Source organism: Phacochoerus africanus, chromosome 4, assembly GCF_016906955.1.
Source record: "Phacochoerus africanus isolate WHEZ1 chromosome 4, ROS_Pafr_v1, whole genome shotgun sequence".
In the NCBI taxonomy this organism is placed as follows: Eukaryota; Metazoa; Chordata; class Mammalia; order Artiodactyla; family Suidae; genus Phacochoerus; species Phacochoerus africanus.
In genome coordinates this window covers 70,134,405-70,151,919 of record NC_062547.1, presented here as the reverse complement: position 1 = coordinate 70,151,919, position 17,515 = coordinate 70,134,405, and the positions used below count along the sequence as shown (strand labels likewise).

The following is a 17,515-nucleotide window of genomic DNA, read 5'->3' as shown; positions in this document are numbered from 1 at the left end:
TTCCTTTTTTTTTTTTTTTTTGTCTTTTTGCCATTTCTAGGCCCTCTCCCACGAGATATGGAAGTTCCCAGGCTACGGGTTTAATTGGAACTGTAGCCGCCAGCCTATACCACAGCCACAGCCACGCAGGATCTGAGCTGCGTCTGCAACCTACTCCATAGCTCACTGCAACAACACTGGATTCTTAACCCCCTGAGCAAGGCCAGGGATCAAACCCGCAACCTCATGGTTCCTAGTCGGATTCGTTAACCACTGAGCCACGACGGGAACTCCCCCAAATGCTTCCTCTTTTGGGTGCCTCAATTTTCTTATCGGAGAACTGGGGATAACCACCTCAAAGCAGGCAGTGAGGAAGTTGTATGTCCACAACTTTAGCTGGGCATGTAGGCACCAGAAGATAGGTTGCATTTCTCAGCTTCCTATGCAGCTAGGTGTGGACATTTGACTATGCTACAGCCAATGAACATGTAAGACAGTGATGTGTCAGTTTCCAGAGAGGGTCTCTAAGGGATGGGTGAATCTTTCTCCTTCCCCTTGCCTCCTTGTTTATGGCTGGAATGTTGTTGGCTAGATGGAACACCGGCAGCCATATTGGGCTACGAGGTGATAGTGGACATAGGAGGGGCAAATACTGCAACAAGACAGAAGGAGCTGTTCTCTAACGCTGTGAGGCACCAACTGCAGGCTGTGACACAAGAGGTATGAACTCATGGCTAATAAGTCAGTATTATTTTGAATTTTGCTGCCATTCACCAGCAAACTATATCAGACACATAACTTTTATCCTATTCAAATCCCACATATAGTTCTCTTGAGGCTCAGTGGGTTAAGAACTTGGTATTGGCACGGTAGCATCTTGGCTCACTGCTGTGGTGCAGGTTTGATCCTTGGCCTGTGGACTTCCATATGCCTCAGATGTGGCCAAAAACAAACTAAAACAAGTATTTGGTGTGTGAATGAATAAATAAGTAAAACAATATTGAATGAAGTAAATCTTTAAAACACACACAAAACCCAAATTCCACATGTACTTCTTTCCCCCCCTCAAGAAACATTTTTTTTTTCTTTTTATGTCACACCTGCTGCATATGTAAGTTCCCGGGCTAGGGGTTGAATAGGAGCTGCAACTGCTGGCCTATACCATAGCCTGTGGCAACGCCAGATCCTTAACCCACTAAGTGAGGCCAGGGATCGAACCCGCATCCTCATGGATACTAGTTGGGTTTATTTCTACTGAGCTACAGGGGGAACTCCCTAAGGAACTCATTTTTATTTATTTATTTATTTTTATTTATTTATTTATTTATTTATTTTTATTTGTCTTTTTGCTATTTCTTTGGGCCGCTCCTGGGGCATATGGAGGTTCCCAGGCTAGGGGTCGAATTGGAGCTGTAGCTGCCAGCCTACACTAGAGCCACAGCAACGCGGGATCCGAGCCGCGTCTGCAACCTACACCACAGCTCACGGCAACGCCGGATCGTTAACCCACTGAGCAAGGGCAGGGACCAAACCCGCAACCTCATGGTTCCTAGTCGGATTCGTTAACCACTGAGCCACGACGGGAACTCTAGGAACTCATTTTTAAATTGGCCACAGTCTGAATACTATGAAATCAAGGGTTTGGTTAGCTGGTTTTCTATAAACATGAAAATAAATTCAAATCTATGAAGTCAAAGTTGTTCAAACAAAAAACCATGGGCTTTTAAAATGACATGAGGATCGTGGCAAATCTACTCCTAAGAACAATCATAAAACTAGACAGAACTGTCAAACACAAAAATTTAAGGGGAGTTCTGTTGTGGCTCAGTAATAAAGAACCTGACTAGTATACATGAGGACACGGGTTCAACCCCTGGCCTTGCTCAGTGGGTTAAGGTTTTGGCATTGCCACAGATGTGGCTCGGATCTGGCAGCTACAGCTCTGATTCAACCCCAAGCTTAGAAACTTCCATATGCCTCAGGTGTGGCCCTAAAAAGACAAAAACAACAACCCCCCCCAAAAAAAAAGAACCCACAACCATTTCAGGATTCTGGAGATTAATCAAAGGCATTAAAGGAATTAAGAAGCATTTACTCCAGTCAACTAATCTATGACGAAGGAGGCAAGAATATACAAGGGAGAAAAGACATCCCCGTCAATAAGTGGTGCTGGGAAAACTGGATGGTCACATGCAAAAGAATGAAATTAGAACATTTCCTAACACCATATACAAACACAAACTCAAAATGGATTAAAGACCTAAATACAGGACCAGGTACTATAAAACTCTTAGAGGGAAACATAGGTCAAACACTCTCAAACACTCTCCGACATAAACCACAGCAATATCTTCTCAGATCCACCTCCTAGAGTAATGACAATAAAAACAAAAATAAACAAATGGGACTTAAGTTTCTGCACAGCAGAAACCTAAACAAAACGAAATCCTAAACAAAACGAAAAGACAACCCACAGAATGGGAGAAAACATTTGCAAATGAATCGACTGACAAAGGATTAATCTCCAATTTATAAACACCTTCCACAGCTCAGTACCAAAAAAAACAAACAATCCCATCAAAAAATGGGCAGATCTAAACAGACAATTCTCCAAAGAAGACATACAGATGGCTAAAAAACACATGAAAAGATGTTCAACATCACTCATTATTAGAGAAATGCAAATCAAAACCACTACGAGGTACCACCTGCCAGACAGAATGGCCATCATCAAAAAGTCTACAAACAATAAATGCTGGAGAGGGTGTGGACGAGAGGGAACACTATTACACTGTTGGTGGGAATGTAAATTGGTGCAACACTATGGAAAACAGTATGAAGATTTCTCAGGAAACTAAAAATAGAATTACCATTTGATCCAACAATCCCACTCCTGGGCATCTATCCAGAGAAAACCATGATTCGAAAAGATACATGCACCCCAATGTTCACCACAGCACTATATACAATAGCCAAGACATGGAAACAACCTAAATGTCCATGGACAGAGGAGTGGATAAAGATGTTGTACGTATACACAATGGAATATTATCCAGCCATTAAAAGGAAAGAAATAACGGCATTTGCACCAACATGGATGGACCTAGAAATTATCATGCTAAGTGAAGTCAGTCAGTGAGACACCAACATCAAGTGCTATCACTTACATGTGGAATCTAAAAAGAGGACATAACGAACTTCTTCGCAGAACAGATACTGACTCACAGACTTTGAAAAACTTAAGGTTTCCAAATGAGACAGTTGAGGGGTGGGCGCATGCACTGGGGGTTTGGGATGGAAATGCTATAAAATTGGGTTGTGATGATCACTGTACAACTATAAATGTAATAAAGTTAATTGAGTAATTAAAAAAAAAGGATTTACTCAAGAAAAATGACTGAATGGCAAGGTAAGAGCAGTGGGATTTTATGTTTTTTCTGGCCTCCCACCTCCTACCAGCCGGGCCAAGCTATGAAAATCACTGCACTTCAGGCCACTGGACAAAGCAAAAACAGCAGGGATCTCAGGGTGGAATGAACAGGGACAACCAAGGTCTCCTAACGAGTTGAGGTTGTGATCCTGGTTGGAACAGATTGGTAAACTAGTCAGCAGTTAACCAGTAGGTCCAGAGAATGAAAGTCAGCCCCACATATCCTCAGGGTCCAGAAAGCTGTGTGCACACCCCAGGCTGCATGAAAGCCAGTGGCGGGGAGCCCTATCAACCCACAAATCCAGGCAAGCTGCTCAGCGGGAGGCTGTGTGCATGGGCTGAAAAACGCAAGAGGGACACATGAGAGGGGTGAGAAGGAAGAAAAGGCAGGTCATGCTTGCAAACTGTTGGAGCACTGACTGCTGGCACAGGGCCTCCCTGATTCACGTGTTTGAGCACAACTGCAACCACAGCATATGGAGGTTCCCAGACTAGGGGTCAAATCAGAGCTGTAGCTGCCAGCCTATGCCACAGTCACAGCAATGCCAGATCCAAGCCACATCTGCAAGCTACACCACAGCTCATGGCAATGCCGGACCCTTAACCCACTGAGCAAGGCCAGGGATCAAACCTGCGTCCTCACAGAGGCTAGCCAGATTCGTTAACTGCTGAGCCATGATAGGAAGTCCCCCCCAATTTTTTTTTTTTTGTCTTTTTGCCATTTCTAGGGCCACTCCTGCAGCATATGGAGGTTCCCAGGCTAGGGGTCGAATCGGAGCTACAGCCACCAGACTATGCCACAGCCACAGCAATGCGGGATCCGAGCCGCATCTGCGACCTGCACCACAGCTCACGGCAACGCCAGATCCTTAACCCACTGAGCAAGGCCAGGGATTGAACCCGCAACCTCATGGTTCCTAGTTGGATTCGTTAACCACTGAGCCACGACGGGAACTCCTCAAAAATATTTTTAAAAAGTCCATTTTCGGGGAAAAACATGCAAAAAAACCAGGAAAAATGTGACCTATTCTGAGGAACAAAGCAGACAAGAGACATCCTCTGAGGGGGTCCAGGTGTTGGACTTAAGAGCAGTCATTATAAATATGTTCAAAGAACTAAAGAGAACCACATCTGAAGAATTAAAGGATATTATGATAATAGTGACTTATGAATACAAGATCTTAATGAAGAAATATGAACCACAGAGCAGAACCCAAAGCAAGTTCTAGACTTGGAAGTGCTCCCTGTGTCATGGCTGACAGGTGGGTTGCACCTGCCTGTTTATGTGACATCTCCCCAACCCCACTTTGGCCACAGGCAGGGACAGGACTGAGCTATTTGCTCCCTGCATGGCTGGGCCAGCTTGAACGAATGATGAAGGACAGTGGTGAGAGAGCCAGGGAGAGTCCAGGCTTGCGGTCAGATGGTGTGAGGCCTTGGATTCCTCCCCTGTGAAAGGCACCCCCTGGGGTCTCGTGATGGGAGGACAGGGTCCTGGACATGGCGAGGCCCCACGCAGACCATGCCAGGAGCCGGGAATGAGTGCACCAGAAGGCAAGACTTTTGCTGTCGGTTTAATTTATTACTGTTTGACATCCAGTGACACTGACATACCCCTGCCGGGCCTGCGGACCCCAGGCCCCGGCGAGTCTGACCTGTCCAATAAAATACAGTACGAGGAGTGGACGGCTACACACATGCATCCACAGCTTAAACTACAGTGATTCCAAACTGTGGCCGAAAACAGTACTGCCAGGGAAGGAAAAGAAAAACAGGTGTTGTGTGTTCCCCAATTCATAATTTTTTTTCTTGTTTTAAACAGCTAATGCTGTTACAAACACTACTGATGCCAGGACAGGGCCAGACACAAACAGTCCTACATCTTCTCTGCCGTATAAATATGGAAGATTTTCGTTTATACAGTTTTATCTCAAGTCTGAAACTACATCTGCTGCTAGCCGTTACTGCTAAGGGCTAAGCCGGCTTGGCTCTGGTACGAGGGGCTTGGGGGCGAGACTCTGGAATGTCGGGACTCAGTCTTCCTCACTGCCACTTCCTGAGCGGTCCTGAAAGAGGGACAGGAAAGAGTAGGAGTCAGTCCTGCCCACAGGAGCAAGCCCCCCGACTGGGGCCAATCCCGGCTTTAAACGCACCCAGTCACCAACATAGGTGGTACAACTGCTTTCCCCAGTGAACGATACGCACGGGCTCCATGAGGCTGTGGGTGCTGCCATGGCCAAATCCCAACATCATTTTTCTCCCAGGGGCTGCCCCGGTGCCCATACCCACTCCCCCTTGGGACCTGGGAAGCTTGCTGGGCCCTCCCAGCTCCGTCCCATCGCGGTCTGTCTGTCCCTGTGCTCCTGACCTGTGGCTTTACAGCTACCTTGGCCATTCATGACTACATAAGATCTTTGCTTTTCTGTCTGAACTTTTTTTTTTTGGTCTTTTTGCTATTTCTTTGGGCCGCTCCCGCGGCATATGGAGATTCCCAGGCCAGGGGTCGAATCGGAGCTGTAGCCACCGGCCTACGCCACAGCCACAGCAACGCAGGATCCGAGCCGCGTCTGCAACCTACACCACAGCTCACGGCAACGCCGGATTGTTAACCCACTGAGCAAGGGCAGGGACCGAACCCGCAACCTCATGGTTCCTAGTCGGATTCGTTAACCACTGCGCCACGACGGGAACTCCTCTGTCTGAACATTTTAAACAGCCTGGCGAGGGCCACAGAACACCCTGCTGGATCCTGACTGGGCAGATGAGGAGATTTACAGCCAAGACATGCCTCTCCAGAAACAGGGCCACCCCTCTCCACATTTACAATGTCATTAATGGCCCTATAAGACCATGTACATTGACAGTCAGATTTATCCTGGGGCACCTGGTTTTGCTGCTACTAGAGTTAGACAAGAAAAATAATGACAGTGAAATGGTGCTTTGCTGGGAGCTAGGCCCCGGGTCGTCCCTGCTTCACAGCTGTGGAGACAGGCTCAGAAGTGAAGTGAATCGCCCAGGTCCCATGTACGGAAGGGCCAGGCACTGGGCTGCAGCCAGAGACAAAGCTTAGTTAAACCCAGCGAGTGAGTCTGCTCCTGTTGCTCACACCCATGAAACTGTCCATTGTGGGCTTGACGCTGCTGAAGCTCATCTTGGTGTGCAGGGACCACAGCCCAGGCCCAGGGGGTCTCCCACTGAGGAACCGCTCACAGCCCAAGTTCAGTGTCTGCTCCGTTCTGTTTATGACTTTGGGTTACGGGTTTTTTGTTTTTTGTGTGTGTTTTAACCCACTACCATTGTTTAGAAGTCCTTGTATAGAGGCCAGGACAGAACCACAAGCAGAGGCCTGGGCTGCATGGTTTGTGTCACATGCAGTGGTGACACTATGGCAGCCTTGGCTGTGGAGGGCCCTGTGCTGAGGGCGCTGGGGCCTGTCTGATGGCATCGCCATTCCCAGTGCCTCCCGTCCCCCCAACATGATAAAGACTGTCCCTGTCGGCCTTAGCATGGCAGCCCAGACATTCTGGGCAGCGGGAACGGATGGATGCCCTGCCTAAACCCCAGATGCCCACTGGCTCTAAGCGCACTGGTTTGAGGGTCACGTGGACCAGGGCTTGAGTCACACGCCATTTAGTATTGAGCCTCAGCTTCCTTACATGTGGAGAAGCCGAGGCGCCAGAGCATCTACCCTCACGGGACCACAGAATGGAGTCTGGCACCTGCATGGGCACGAATGTCCAGTAACCCGCCTGGCCTGGGTCCTGAGGGCCTTACCTCCTCCTGCTCCTCCTCACTGTCATCGTCGCTCACCACCGGCTTGGCCCTGGACCCACGGCTCGGCCGCCGCCGGCCCCCCTTGAGCCGATCCTGGGCCTTCTCTTTCCGGCCAAGCTTGATCTTCACTTTGACTGAGCGAGCTGGGGTGGGACCAGAAGAAAGAAGATGTGAGCTCGGGAAAGGAGGGTCCCCTGGAGCCGTGCAGACGGTGGAGGAATGGGGCCTCAGGTCCTCTCCCTCCAGTGGGCGGACAGGTGCAGCTCCACCCACCCCCACCTGGGACTCACACTCCGACTCCGAGCCTTCCTCCTCGCCCTCCTCCTCCTCCTCACTCTCCTCCCCTTCACTGTCATCCTCCTTCTCGATTTTCTGCCGCACACTGGTGAAGACCGACTGCAGGACAATGGAGTCTTCGTAGATCTGGGTGGAGATACACAGGGCTCATGTGCGTGGCCCAATGCAGGGGAGCTGCCTGCCCACTTGGCCGTGGCAGAGGGACAGCTGGACAATCCTTTCCCAGCCCGAGCCCACCAGGATGAAAAGGTTCTAGGCAAAAGGTCAGGCATGTCATTCAGAAACAGCCACGGGTTCCTCCCTCCCTTGATGAATCGGTGAGCATCCTCTTAAAGGCTCTGAGAAGGTCTGCAGCAACATGAGAAATGCATGCCTCTCGTTAAAGCCAGAGTTTCCCCCAATTTTATGACTAGCAAATCTCTTCCAGGAGACACCCATCCCAACACTCAGGAGAACTCATAGTCTGGGCTCTGTGTGTTCACGTGGACTTAATCACAGGACAGGAGACAGTGCAGGCTTACTTTCAAGAGTCCCCTAGTGAATTCAAACAGATCCAAGATGTACATGGGCTGTTCTCAGGGTTCTCCTGCATGGACAGGACTGAGTCTGTTTCCACTATTTTTTGTTTTTATTTTTTGGCTGCACCTGCAGCATGTGGAAGTTCCTGGGCCAGGGACTGAACCCAGGCCACTGCAGAGACAACGTTGGATCCTTAATCTGCTGCACTACCAGGGAACTCCTGTTTCCTCTACCTTGCTTGTCTTTATCTCCTGCCTTTTTTTTTTCAGTAATGAACACATATTGCTTCTGTAATGAGTGGGATACCCCAAATTACAGGGGAGTTTTTGAGCAGGCTGATTCACTGCGGGTGTGGCAGGGGTGCTGCTCACCAGGGACCCCTCCAGATTGAAGGTCTGCGCGTTCTGGCACAGCAGCATCACGTCCTTCTCCAGGTCGTTGAGACTGCGATACTTGTGGTTGCGGATGCGCTCCTGTGGGCGGGAGAAGCAGTTTTACCTTGGGGCTCCCTCATGCCCAGGGACCCCGGGGCTGGGGGCGGGGGTGTCTCTGCATAACAAGGTCATGGCCGGATCCCTGGGCGCTGTGCAGACTTGGGGGCCCAGGCCCACTACACACAAGGGCTGCCTGCTGACACACCCGGGACCCTGGCCAGGGGCCCAAGGCCCCAGATGGGAATCCCTCAAAGACTGAAGTGGGCATGCCTGGGGAGAGGACCCCCGCCCTCCCCACACTTGACACAGGGTTACCTTTATCTTCTTGAAGTCCACAGGCTTTCGGATGAGCTCATAGTATTCAGGCAGCTCCTTTCGGGACGGCAGCTGGATGAACACCTCACTGAGCTGACGTCCACTACTACTGCAAGGAGGAACATGGTGGGCGTCACTCATAGGCCCCACCTGCTGGGGAGCCCCCCAACCTGGAGCCCCACCAGGCCACCTCCTCATCGCTTGTGGACAGAGAAGGTGAGAAGTTCAAAGCCGACTCGAGTTAATTCCTGTGTGTGTACTGTCACATACAGGAATTAACATTCCTGAGGGGCAGCCGTGCACAGAGAGGCCCCCGATCCATTTCAATCCAGGCTCTGAACCCACCCGACTTCTCCCACGCCTCTCAGCTCTGGAGGAAACATCACAGATTCTTGCATCACACACAGCAGAAGCCTCGGCACTTGAATGATGGAGCATCTTAATTCTCCTAATGTGTGATGCAAAAATCAGTTTGCTTGTGCAGGGAGCAATAAGTGCTGGCGTTTTTGGAGACCGGTTTTCCAAGCAGGTCGTGTGCCTCTAGCAGGCAGCACTTAGGAGCAGTGAACTTCAGAGAATCTGGCAGAAACCCAAGGAAAAATGCCCCCTGGCGAGATGCTAAAGGACGATAAAAGCTGTTTTCTAGTCCTTTTCACACGCTTGTTTTGCACAGGAGAGACGTGCCATGGGTGGCTGAGCACTGGGCTGCCAGGGTGTGGCAAGGACAGGAGCTCGGAGATGACATTCTCCTAGGCCTGCACGAGGAGGGAGGAGTGGACTGAGAGACCTCAACCCTCGGCTTCCCTTTAGCCTCCCGAGCCAGGACTCGGTCTCCTGGAGAGACGGTGGCAGAGCCCAGCGAGGCCATCCATGGAGCTGGGGACCTTTGCTCTGTGGTCCTCTTTACCCAGGCCCCACGCACTTCAGGTCCTGCTCACCACCCAGGCTTCTCCCTGGCTGCTTTGCAACCAGGGCTCCACAAAGTCACTTCTCAGAGATGGTGGATGCGGTCTCCATGCCGCCAGAGGGTTGAGCCCTGGTGGCTCCTGGCAGCTTTGGCCTCCCTGTCTCCTCCGCTTCTTTCCTTGTCCTTTCAAGGTAATTCTCAAAGGACAGGCTGGCCGCCTGTGCCATCCCACAGCATGTGCCATCTGTCTGTACAACCTGAGTGCATCCTATCGTCATCTTTGTTTACTACTCGGGAGGACAGCAGTGACAACACAATTGCTTTTTGAGTTTTGTCATGGGATGCCTGATTTCACAATGGTTTTAAGGAGCAGCTCTGCCAGGACTGACTCCTTGAGGCAGCTGCAATTTGGGGTTTCTGGGCGGCACGAGGCCCCTGGCTCTCCTCCCACAATTGGGGGACCTCCTGAGACGAGAGGCTGGAACCTGGTCCTTGCATCTTATTTGTCTTGGACAACTGCCATCATCTGATCTTTGCTCTGGGCCAGACACTTGGCATTCACGATCTCACTCAACTCGTTATTCCAGCTGTGACGGGAAAACGGGCGAGGAGCTCAGCCTGCCCTCCCTGGCCTTCACCTTCCTTCCCAGGCAAGCTGGGGCCGGCCCCCCTTTCCCTCCAGGTGCCTTCTCAGCCACATCCCACCTCATGTGGGGCCGGCCCATCACTGATAATGGGGGCGGGCTGGCTCCAGGCCATCGTTCTCCACCCGTGAGCCCCTCCCCAGAGGCACAGGCTTCCTTTCTCTTGTGAACAAGTTGGTAGGTGGTTTGGTCACAGAAAAAATGGAATTTGTATGTATGAACTGCAAGAAAAATGAGAACAAGTAACCAAACATGGCAGGGACTCTACTTTGGTTAAGTGGAGAGAAGTTGGGCCCCCTTGCTTTGGGAAATTCCGGTCCTAAAGCACAGCAGGGCCCAGATCCACCCTTGACTCCTCAACCCGCCTGGGCCCAGCTCTTCCGCACAAGACCTTCTAAGCAAAGAGCCAGCTTTGCTGGTCACCCTACACTTCTGACCAGGCCACACCCCTGCATAAAACAACAGAAGAGCCTGGTCAGCTGTCTCTCTAAGTGCAGTGGGTGCTGGTTATTTCCTACTCTGTTTCACATCTTAGAAATGCCCGTTTAGACCCACTGAACTCATTCTGCAGCCCACTAACGGACGAGTGCTCGGTGCCAGGGGCAGGCTCACTGAGCCACCCTGCCCCATGCTCACCTGTGTCACCCACACAGGTGGCCTGGCCCTTCAGGGAGCACAGGAAATAAGACTCTGCGGCCATGATATAGAGGAAAGTTTCATAGTAAAATCTTCTCACAAACCTCTGGGGTTATCGCATCCTTGAGGAATAAAGGCCCACCTGGCCTGACAACCCTTCCCTGGAGCAATGTGCTGAGAGGAGATGGCCTGGAACAGGTCATGCGTGAGGGAGGGACAGGATGCAAGGACCAAGGAGGCCTTTTAAAACCACCCTGACAGGAGTTTCCTGGTGGCCTAGCAGGTTAAGGATCCAGTGTCACTACTGTGGCTCAGGTTTGAACCCTGGCTTGGAAACTTCTGCACGTGGAGGGTAAGGCCAAAAACAAAACCATCCTGAGGAGTTCCTGTCGTGGCTCAGTGGCAACGAACCCAGCTAGTATCCATGAGGACTTGGGTTGGATCCCTGGCCTCACTCAGTGGGTGAAGGATCCCTCATTGCTGTGAGCTATGGTCCAGGGTGCAGACCTAGCAGTTTGGATCCTGAGTTGCTGTGGCTGTGGTGTAGGCCGGCCGCTGCAGCTCCAATTTGACTCCTAGTCTGGGAACTTCCATATGCTCTGGGTGTGGCCCTAAAAAGTCAAAAAACAAAAAACAACCATCCTGACAGCTAGGACCTCTTAGAAAGCCCCTGCCATAAGAGTTTAGTTGCTAAAGTGCTGAGATATCATTTTTAATCCTTAAAAGTCCCCTGGAGAACCCCCTCACCCCTACCACACACACACCAGGTGTGGTTGGCTTTGGCTGAGAGAGCCTTCCATGCTTGCTCGCTAGTCCCCTCCTCGCTGGGGATAAAACCCACAGCCCTCTGGTGGTTGTTTGGCCTTTCGGGATGACCTCTGACATCAGTGCACCTCTCCACCCCCTCACAGCCACCTCAAAATCATTAAAGCAGCTGCTCTCCCAGGAAACTCCAGCTCCTACCCTCACCTCAGAGGAAATGTCACCTCTTACAAAAACGTTGACTGAGATGAAAAACAAAGGCTCAAATCTCCAGTGCTTCAACCTCTAGCACCTGGCCAAGCTCAGCCTCTCCTTAAACTCGAGACTACACACAGGACCCCACAGGGAGAGCTCCTAGGCCTGGCTACCCCCTCATCACTGTCTGGAAGACCTGTCTCTATTGGCACACATGGCATGGCAGCAGCTCATGTATTTCAACATGCTTGTCCACCTGCTGTTGATGGGCACCTGGGCCATGTTCGGCCTTGGATATTACAAGGTTAAGTGGCTGCAGAATTTCATGTGTGAGCACTTGGCTCGCATCTCTTGGGAAAGTACCTGGTGGCGGAGTGCTTGGTCCTAGGCAGTGGCACTCAGCTTTGGTAGTGACTGAGCCCACGTCCACTGCTCTGGCAGAGGATAAGCCATCCTACAACCTGGTGGGGACTGGCATCTCTGTTTTTTGTTTCTTTAAATCTCTTTGGTTTTAATTAACATTTCCTGATGAGCACTGAAGCTGCGTACATCTTCACAGGTCAGCCAAGGACCTCTCAGGCAGAACCTGTTCTTTTTTTTCCCTGAGGAATTCTCTGTTGAAATGTTTACTGCAAACACCTTCTCTAGTCTACAGCGTGTCTTCTTATTCTCTTGACGGTGTCTTTTGATGAATGGATCTTAGCGATTTCTTTTTAAAATTTTTTTGGGCTGCACCTGCATCATGCTAAAGTTCCTAGGCTAGAAAGTGAATGGATCAAAGTCCAATCTACCACCTATCTATCTATTGCACCTGCTGCATGGGAATCAATCGATCAATCTATCTGCTGCACCTGCTGCATGGGAAAATTCCCAGGTCAGGGACTGATATTGCACCATAGTAGCGACCCGAGCTGCTCCAGGGACAATGTTAAATCCTTAATATGCTGCACCGCAAGAGAATGCCAATCTTTCCTTTTATACATGGTGATTCTCCTGTCTTGTTAACGAAAACTTTGCCTACCTCAATGTCACAGAAGTACTGCATTTCCCTCTAGAAGCTTTGCTATTTTAACCGCTGCAAACTGTTATGCACAAGGCTGGTTACCCTGCTTAGCTTTTGTCCAGAGCAGCTCTGATCCTATCCAACATATCTTGTCTGTCTTCACCAGCTGGAACATAAGCCATGCGGGCATGGGCCTCACTGGTTTTATTTACTGCTCTATCTTTTGCGTTAAGAACAAAGCCTAGTATACAGGAAATGCTCAATAAACATTTTTTGATTGAAGAAAGGGCTCAGGGTAAACGTCTCAGGGTCATGGAGCAGGGTTCAAACTCGGGTCTCATCAAGATCATCTCTGAAGAAGGGTGCCTCATCTCCCTGCACCTGCATGGTCATTTATATCACCCCATTCCAGAAAGGACCCTGGCAGCAACTACCAGGAGTCCTACTGTCCACCGTGTTGCTCTGCCCAAGACCTGTCTTGTGAGACTTACTCTAAAGAAGTTTCTGCAGGCAGAGTGGTCTGGAATTCCATCTCTGGCCCTGCCCCATGTCCTGAGGCTGTCAGGATTCACCCTGCAACCCCAATTCAGACACTAAGGAAGGAAGTGCCCACCACGGCCTTAGTGCCTCCAGCCTGGGCTGTCACCTGGTTTGGCAACACTAGCAATGGTGGCTGCCGATACGTGTGACAATGTTGTTACCCTCCTGCCTCTAGAGGTCACCTCCTGCAGAGGGGATTTTCTTCCACCTCATTCACTGCCCTGGCTCCATCACAAGAGGACATGAGACACAGGGGGGGCTCAGAGTGACCAAGACCTTGTCTGGAGCCCTCAGTTTCTGCTACAACTAGCCCAGCTGTAATTTCATACTGAACGAGATTTGTGGCAACAAGTCTGACCACGTGGTGGGGGGAGGCCTCGTCTAGTTTTACAAGCCCTTCTCCCTGGGGCCCGAACAGCCCAGTTGGGGACTCCCATTATCCGACCTGCCCACACGATGTCTGCCTCCCTGTGGAAAGGTGCCCTTCCCGACATCAACTCAAGGTTCTGGTGGGGCTGCCTGGCACTGAGTCCCAGCCTCTCCCCTTCAAGACTGATGGGACCAAGCACAGCTCCTCAGCCATCTGGTCTCAGTGACTGGTCCAGGCAAGAGCCTGGGACACAGGCTACCTAATAAAAGCCCTTCCCTGGGCCTTTCTACCAGGAATTGGGGAAGCAGAGGTTGCTTTCCTCTTGGGGTGTGAGGTCTTGAGGACGGTGCCCAGAGCTGTGTTTCTCCAGAGAGGAGAAGGGGAGGGGAGGCAGATGGCTCTGGGTCCTGAAAGCTAGTCTCCACCAACTCCTCCATGGACTCCAAGCCTAAGGAATCCTTCTTCTGCTTGAGGACTTCAGAAATGCGTTCCTGACACATAGAGCCAGAAAGTCTAAATTGACATATCCTTTGATGTGTCCTTGAACAAAATTACAACATTTGAAGGAGAAACAAAGAATGAGAACAGATCATCAGTCCCCTGAAAGGTACAGAACCACAGACTCTCAGGATCTAAGAGGTCATCCATCGATTTGAACAAATTAAGAAAGCAGAGAGGTTATGAGAGCTGGCCCAGACACAGAAAACTGGTGGCCGGCGGGACCTGAGCATAGGTCCCCTAGGCTAAGTCAGGGGTCTCTCCCATCCTTTCCCATGTGCTGTTCTAAATCAGCAGACTTGGTCTATGAATAGCCAGTGTCTATATTACAGGCTTTGTGGGCCATACCACCTCTGCCACAACTACTCTACCAACTCAGCCACAGAGAACATGCAGATAAACAGAGTTTATCTGTGTTCTAGTAAAACCTCATTTATGAAAAATGAAATTTGATTTTTATATAATTTCACATCATGAAATATTCTTTTGATGGTCTGAAACTCAACAACAACAAAAGTCTTGTAGTTCCCTGGTGGCCTAGCAGGTTAAGGATTCAGCATTGTCATTGCCATGGCACAGGTTTGATCCCTGCCACAGGCATGGCCAAAAAATTAATAAATCAAAAAAAATTTTTTGGGAGCTCCCATTGTGGCTCAGTAGTTAATGAACCCGACTAGTATCCATGAGGACACGGGTTCAATCCCTGCCTTGCTCAGTGAGTTAAGGATCTGGTTTTCCTGAGGCTCAGATCTGGTGTTGCTGTGGCTGTATACAGGCCAGCAGCTGTAGCTCCAATTTAACCACTAGCCTGGGAACTTCCATATGCTGTGGATGTGGCCCTAAAAAGACAAAAGACGAACAAAAACGATAAAAATTTTTTTGCCTTGCTGGTGGCATGTGGAAGTTTTCAGGCCAGGGACTGAACGAGTGCCAAAGCAGCAATCCAAGCCACAGCAGCAATAATGACGGACCTTTAACTTGCTGAAAAACCAGAGAACTCCTTTCCCTTTCCTTTAAAAAAAAAAAAAAAAAAAAATCTTGGAGTTCCTGTTGTGGCTCAGCGGTAACAAACCCGACTAGTATCCATGAGGACACGGGTTCGATCACTGGCCTTGCTCAGTGGGTTAAGGATCTGGCGTGGCTGTGGCATAGGCCAGCAGCTATAGCTCCAATTAGACCCCTAGCCTGGGAACTTACATATGCTGCAGGTGTGACCCTGAAAAGCAAAACAAAACAAAACAAACAAACAAGCAATCCCCCCCCAAAAAAAACCCCCCCAAACAACTTAATTCACCAAATATACACATACAAGTGGTAGGCCAGATCTGTGTTTCCACTGATATGCAGATTTGGTTTGCTGACCTAGGGTATGAATCCTAAAAGTAACAGAAAGTTCAAATTGGGGATGACGTCATACTGCTTGGTGCCTTCCATTCCTCATCCTCTGAGCAGGACAGATGCTGCAAATGCATCACAACACTATCCCTTGAGCTCCCATAGCCTCAGGCAGGCAGAAGCAATCAAGTGAAGATGGTGCTGGAGACAGATCCTTCTCACCTCTCTCCCTGTCCCTCAGCCCCACTCTTCTTCCTAAGACCCCCTTCCCATGACACCTCTCAGTGACAGCGTCTCACCCTGGGGCTATCTTCTCTTTTGACTCTCAACCACTGAACTGAGTGAGCCAGCAAGGGTTCTGGATATGAACAGCTAAGGCTTTTAAAAACTGATTTAGCAGCAGAACATTTACCTAAAACAGAATCTCAGATACATGTATGTACAGCACACGTGAAACTGGAAAATGAAATAATGAGACATATTAAATAGGTATTGACACAAAATTACTTTCTAGATACCATTTTTTAACTCATTACAAAGTCAAGGATATTTTAAGAATTGGAAAAGTGAGGCGTCTGGGACAGATCCATTTACAAATAAACACTAAGAGCCTCCACCAGCCGGATGTCCACCCCTAAAAGATCAATCTCAGAGTCAGATTTATGGCTGTGCGGTATGGAAGAAGTCCTGATTCAGGTACGAGTGAAAGGAAATGATACTCACCAAGGAACCTGCCCACAAGAAAGGTCTGTAGGCTGCCTGCCCTACACACTCCGCACACTCTTCCAACCAAGAGGGAGGGTGGGGAAGCTTTACTGCAGGGTCCTCAGGCTGAGGGCTGGGTTGGCTGTAGGTTATGATGCTGATTCATTGTCTAATGAACCAAAATTTCTAATGAACCAACTGTTTTAACATGTGCCAAAGACACATCTGAGGACTCATGTTCAACGGTGAAATCTAAGTCTCTAATTTTAAAGAAAACCTGACCACTACCCCCTGCTAAGCTGGATTTGAAATCACTTAGTTTGAAACCCTCATTATAGAGAAGAGAGACACAAGGCTCAGGGTCACAGAGCAAGCGACAGAAGCCAGATCATGATGTAGGCTGGCTCTCAAGCAGGGCATCTACTCCAAGTGTGTGTGCTGGCTGGCACCATGCTCTGCTGTGGCAGGTGCTCAGAGACACTAGCTGTCAGTGACGAGGACAAAGGACAGAGCACCTGTGTCCCATTCACAGCACTGCAAAGAACGTCTCTCAGGATCAAAGAGATGAAAGCGAGAAGCAAAGCAAGCCCAAGAGCTGCAGCCAGAGGGAGATGGAGCTGGTCAGGTGAGTACAGGGAGGCCCAAGGCCACTTTCTGCAGGGCTAAGTGACCAGAGTCTTGAGAAGTATGCTTCTTGCCTGGAGCCCCATCATTAGCACCCGCAGCTCTAAGTCCTGAGCGGCTCCAAGAGGCCTCAAGACACTGCTGAAGAGGCAGGAACCAGAGAATCGCCACACTGGGAGCTCAGGGTGCTGGGGGTCCCTGGACTACCTGGATGAAGGGGCTGGGATGTCTAGGGGTTCGGGAGCTGGGGACCGTGTTGCCACTATCTGCCAGACCCACTCTACACCTCCCTGGAGGCCCTGCAGCCTCTCTCTCTCCTCCCTCTAAATTTTAACCTTAGTTAAATTCCATTTTTAACTAGTTTTATCTCAGAAGTTTGACACTTCTCAATCTGTTTTTTAATTCTTTTATCTAGCTGTCTCCTGGCTTCATTTTAAATTTTACCTGTATTTTGTGGACTTCTCTCTCTCTTTTTCATTTTGGCCACCCTGCGGCATATGGAGCTTCTGGGCCAGGGATCGGATTCGAGCCGCAATTTCGACCTAAGC

The 17,515-nt window shown here is 49.8% G+C and overlaps 1 protein-coding gene across 10 annotated transcripts in view; it reads right to left on the bottom strand.

The window, feature by feature from the left end:
* Positions 1-4,970: 4,970 nt before the first annotated feature.
* SMARCA4 (SWI/SNF related, matrix associated, actin dependent regulator of chromatin, subfamily a, member 4) overlaps positions 4,971-17,515 on the bottom strand; it is a 93,697-nt gene continuing 81,152 nt past the window's right edge. For 7 of the 10 annotated variants that reach the window (XM_047777083.1, XM_047777087.1, XM_047777088.1 and 4 more), the window contains 5 exons: positions 8,749-8,857; positions 8,371-8,472; positions 7,474-7,606; positions 7,184-7,326; positions 4,971-5,475 (listed from right to left, as the gene is read on the bottom strand). In XM_047777083.1, coding sequence (XP_047633039.1) covers positions 5,443-5,475; positions 7,184-7,326; positions 7,474-7,606; positions 8,371-8,472; positions 8,749-8,857 — 520 coding nt within the window. In that variant the 3' untranslated portion in view covers positions 4,971-5,442. The remainder of the gene's footprint in view (positions 5,476-7,183; positions 7,327-7,473; positions 7,607-8,370; positions 8,473-8,748; positions 8,858-17,515) is intronic. The other 3 variants (XM_047777085.1, XM_047777090.1, XR_007134462.1) reach the window with 2 other exon arrangements.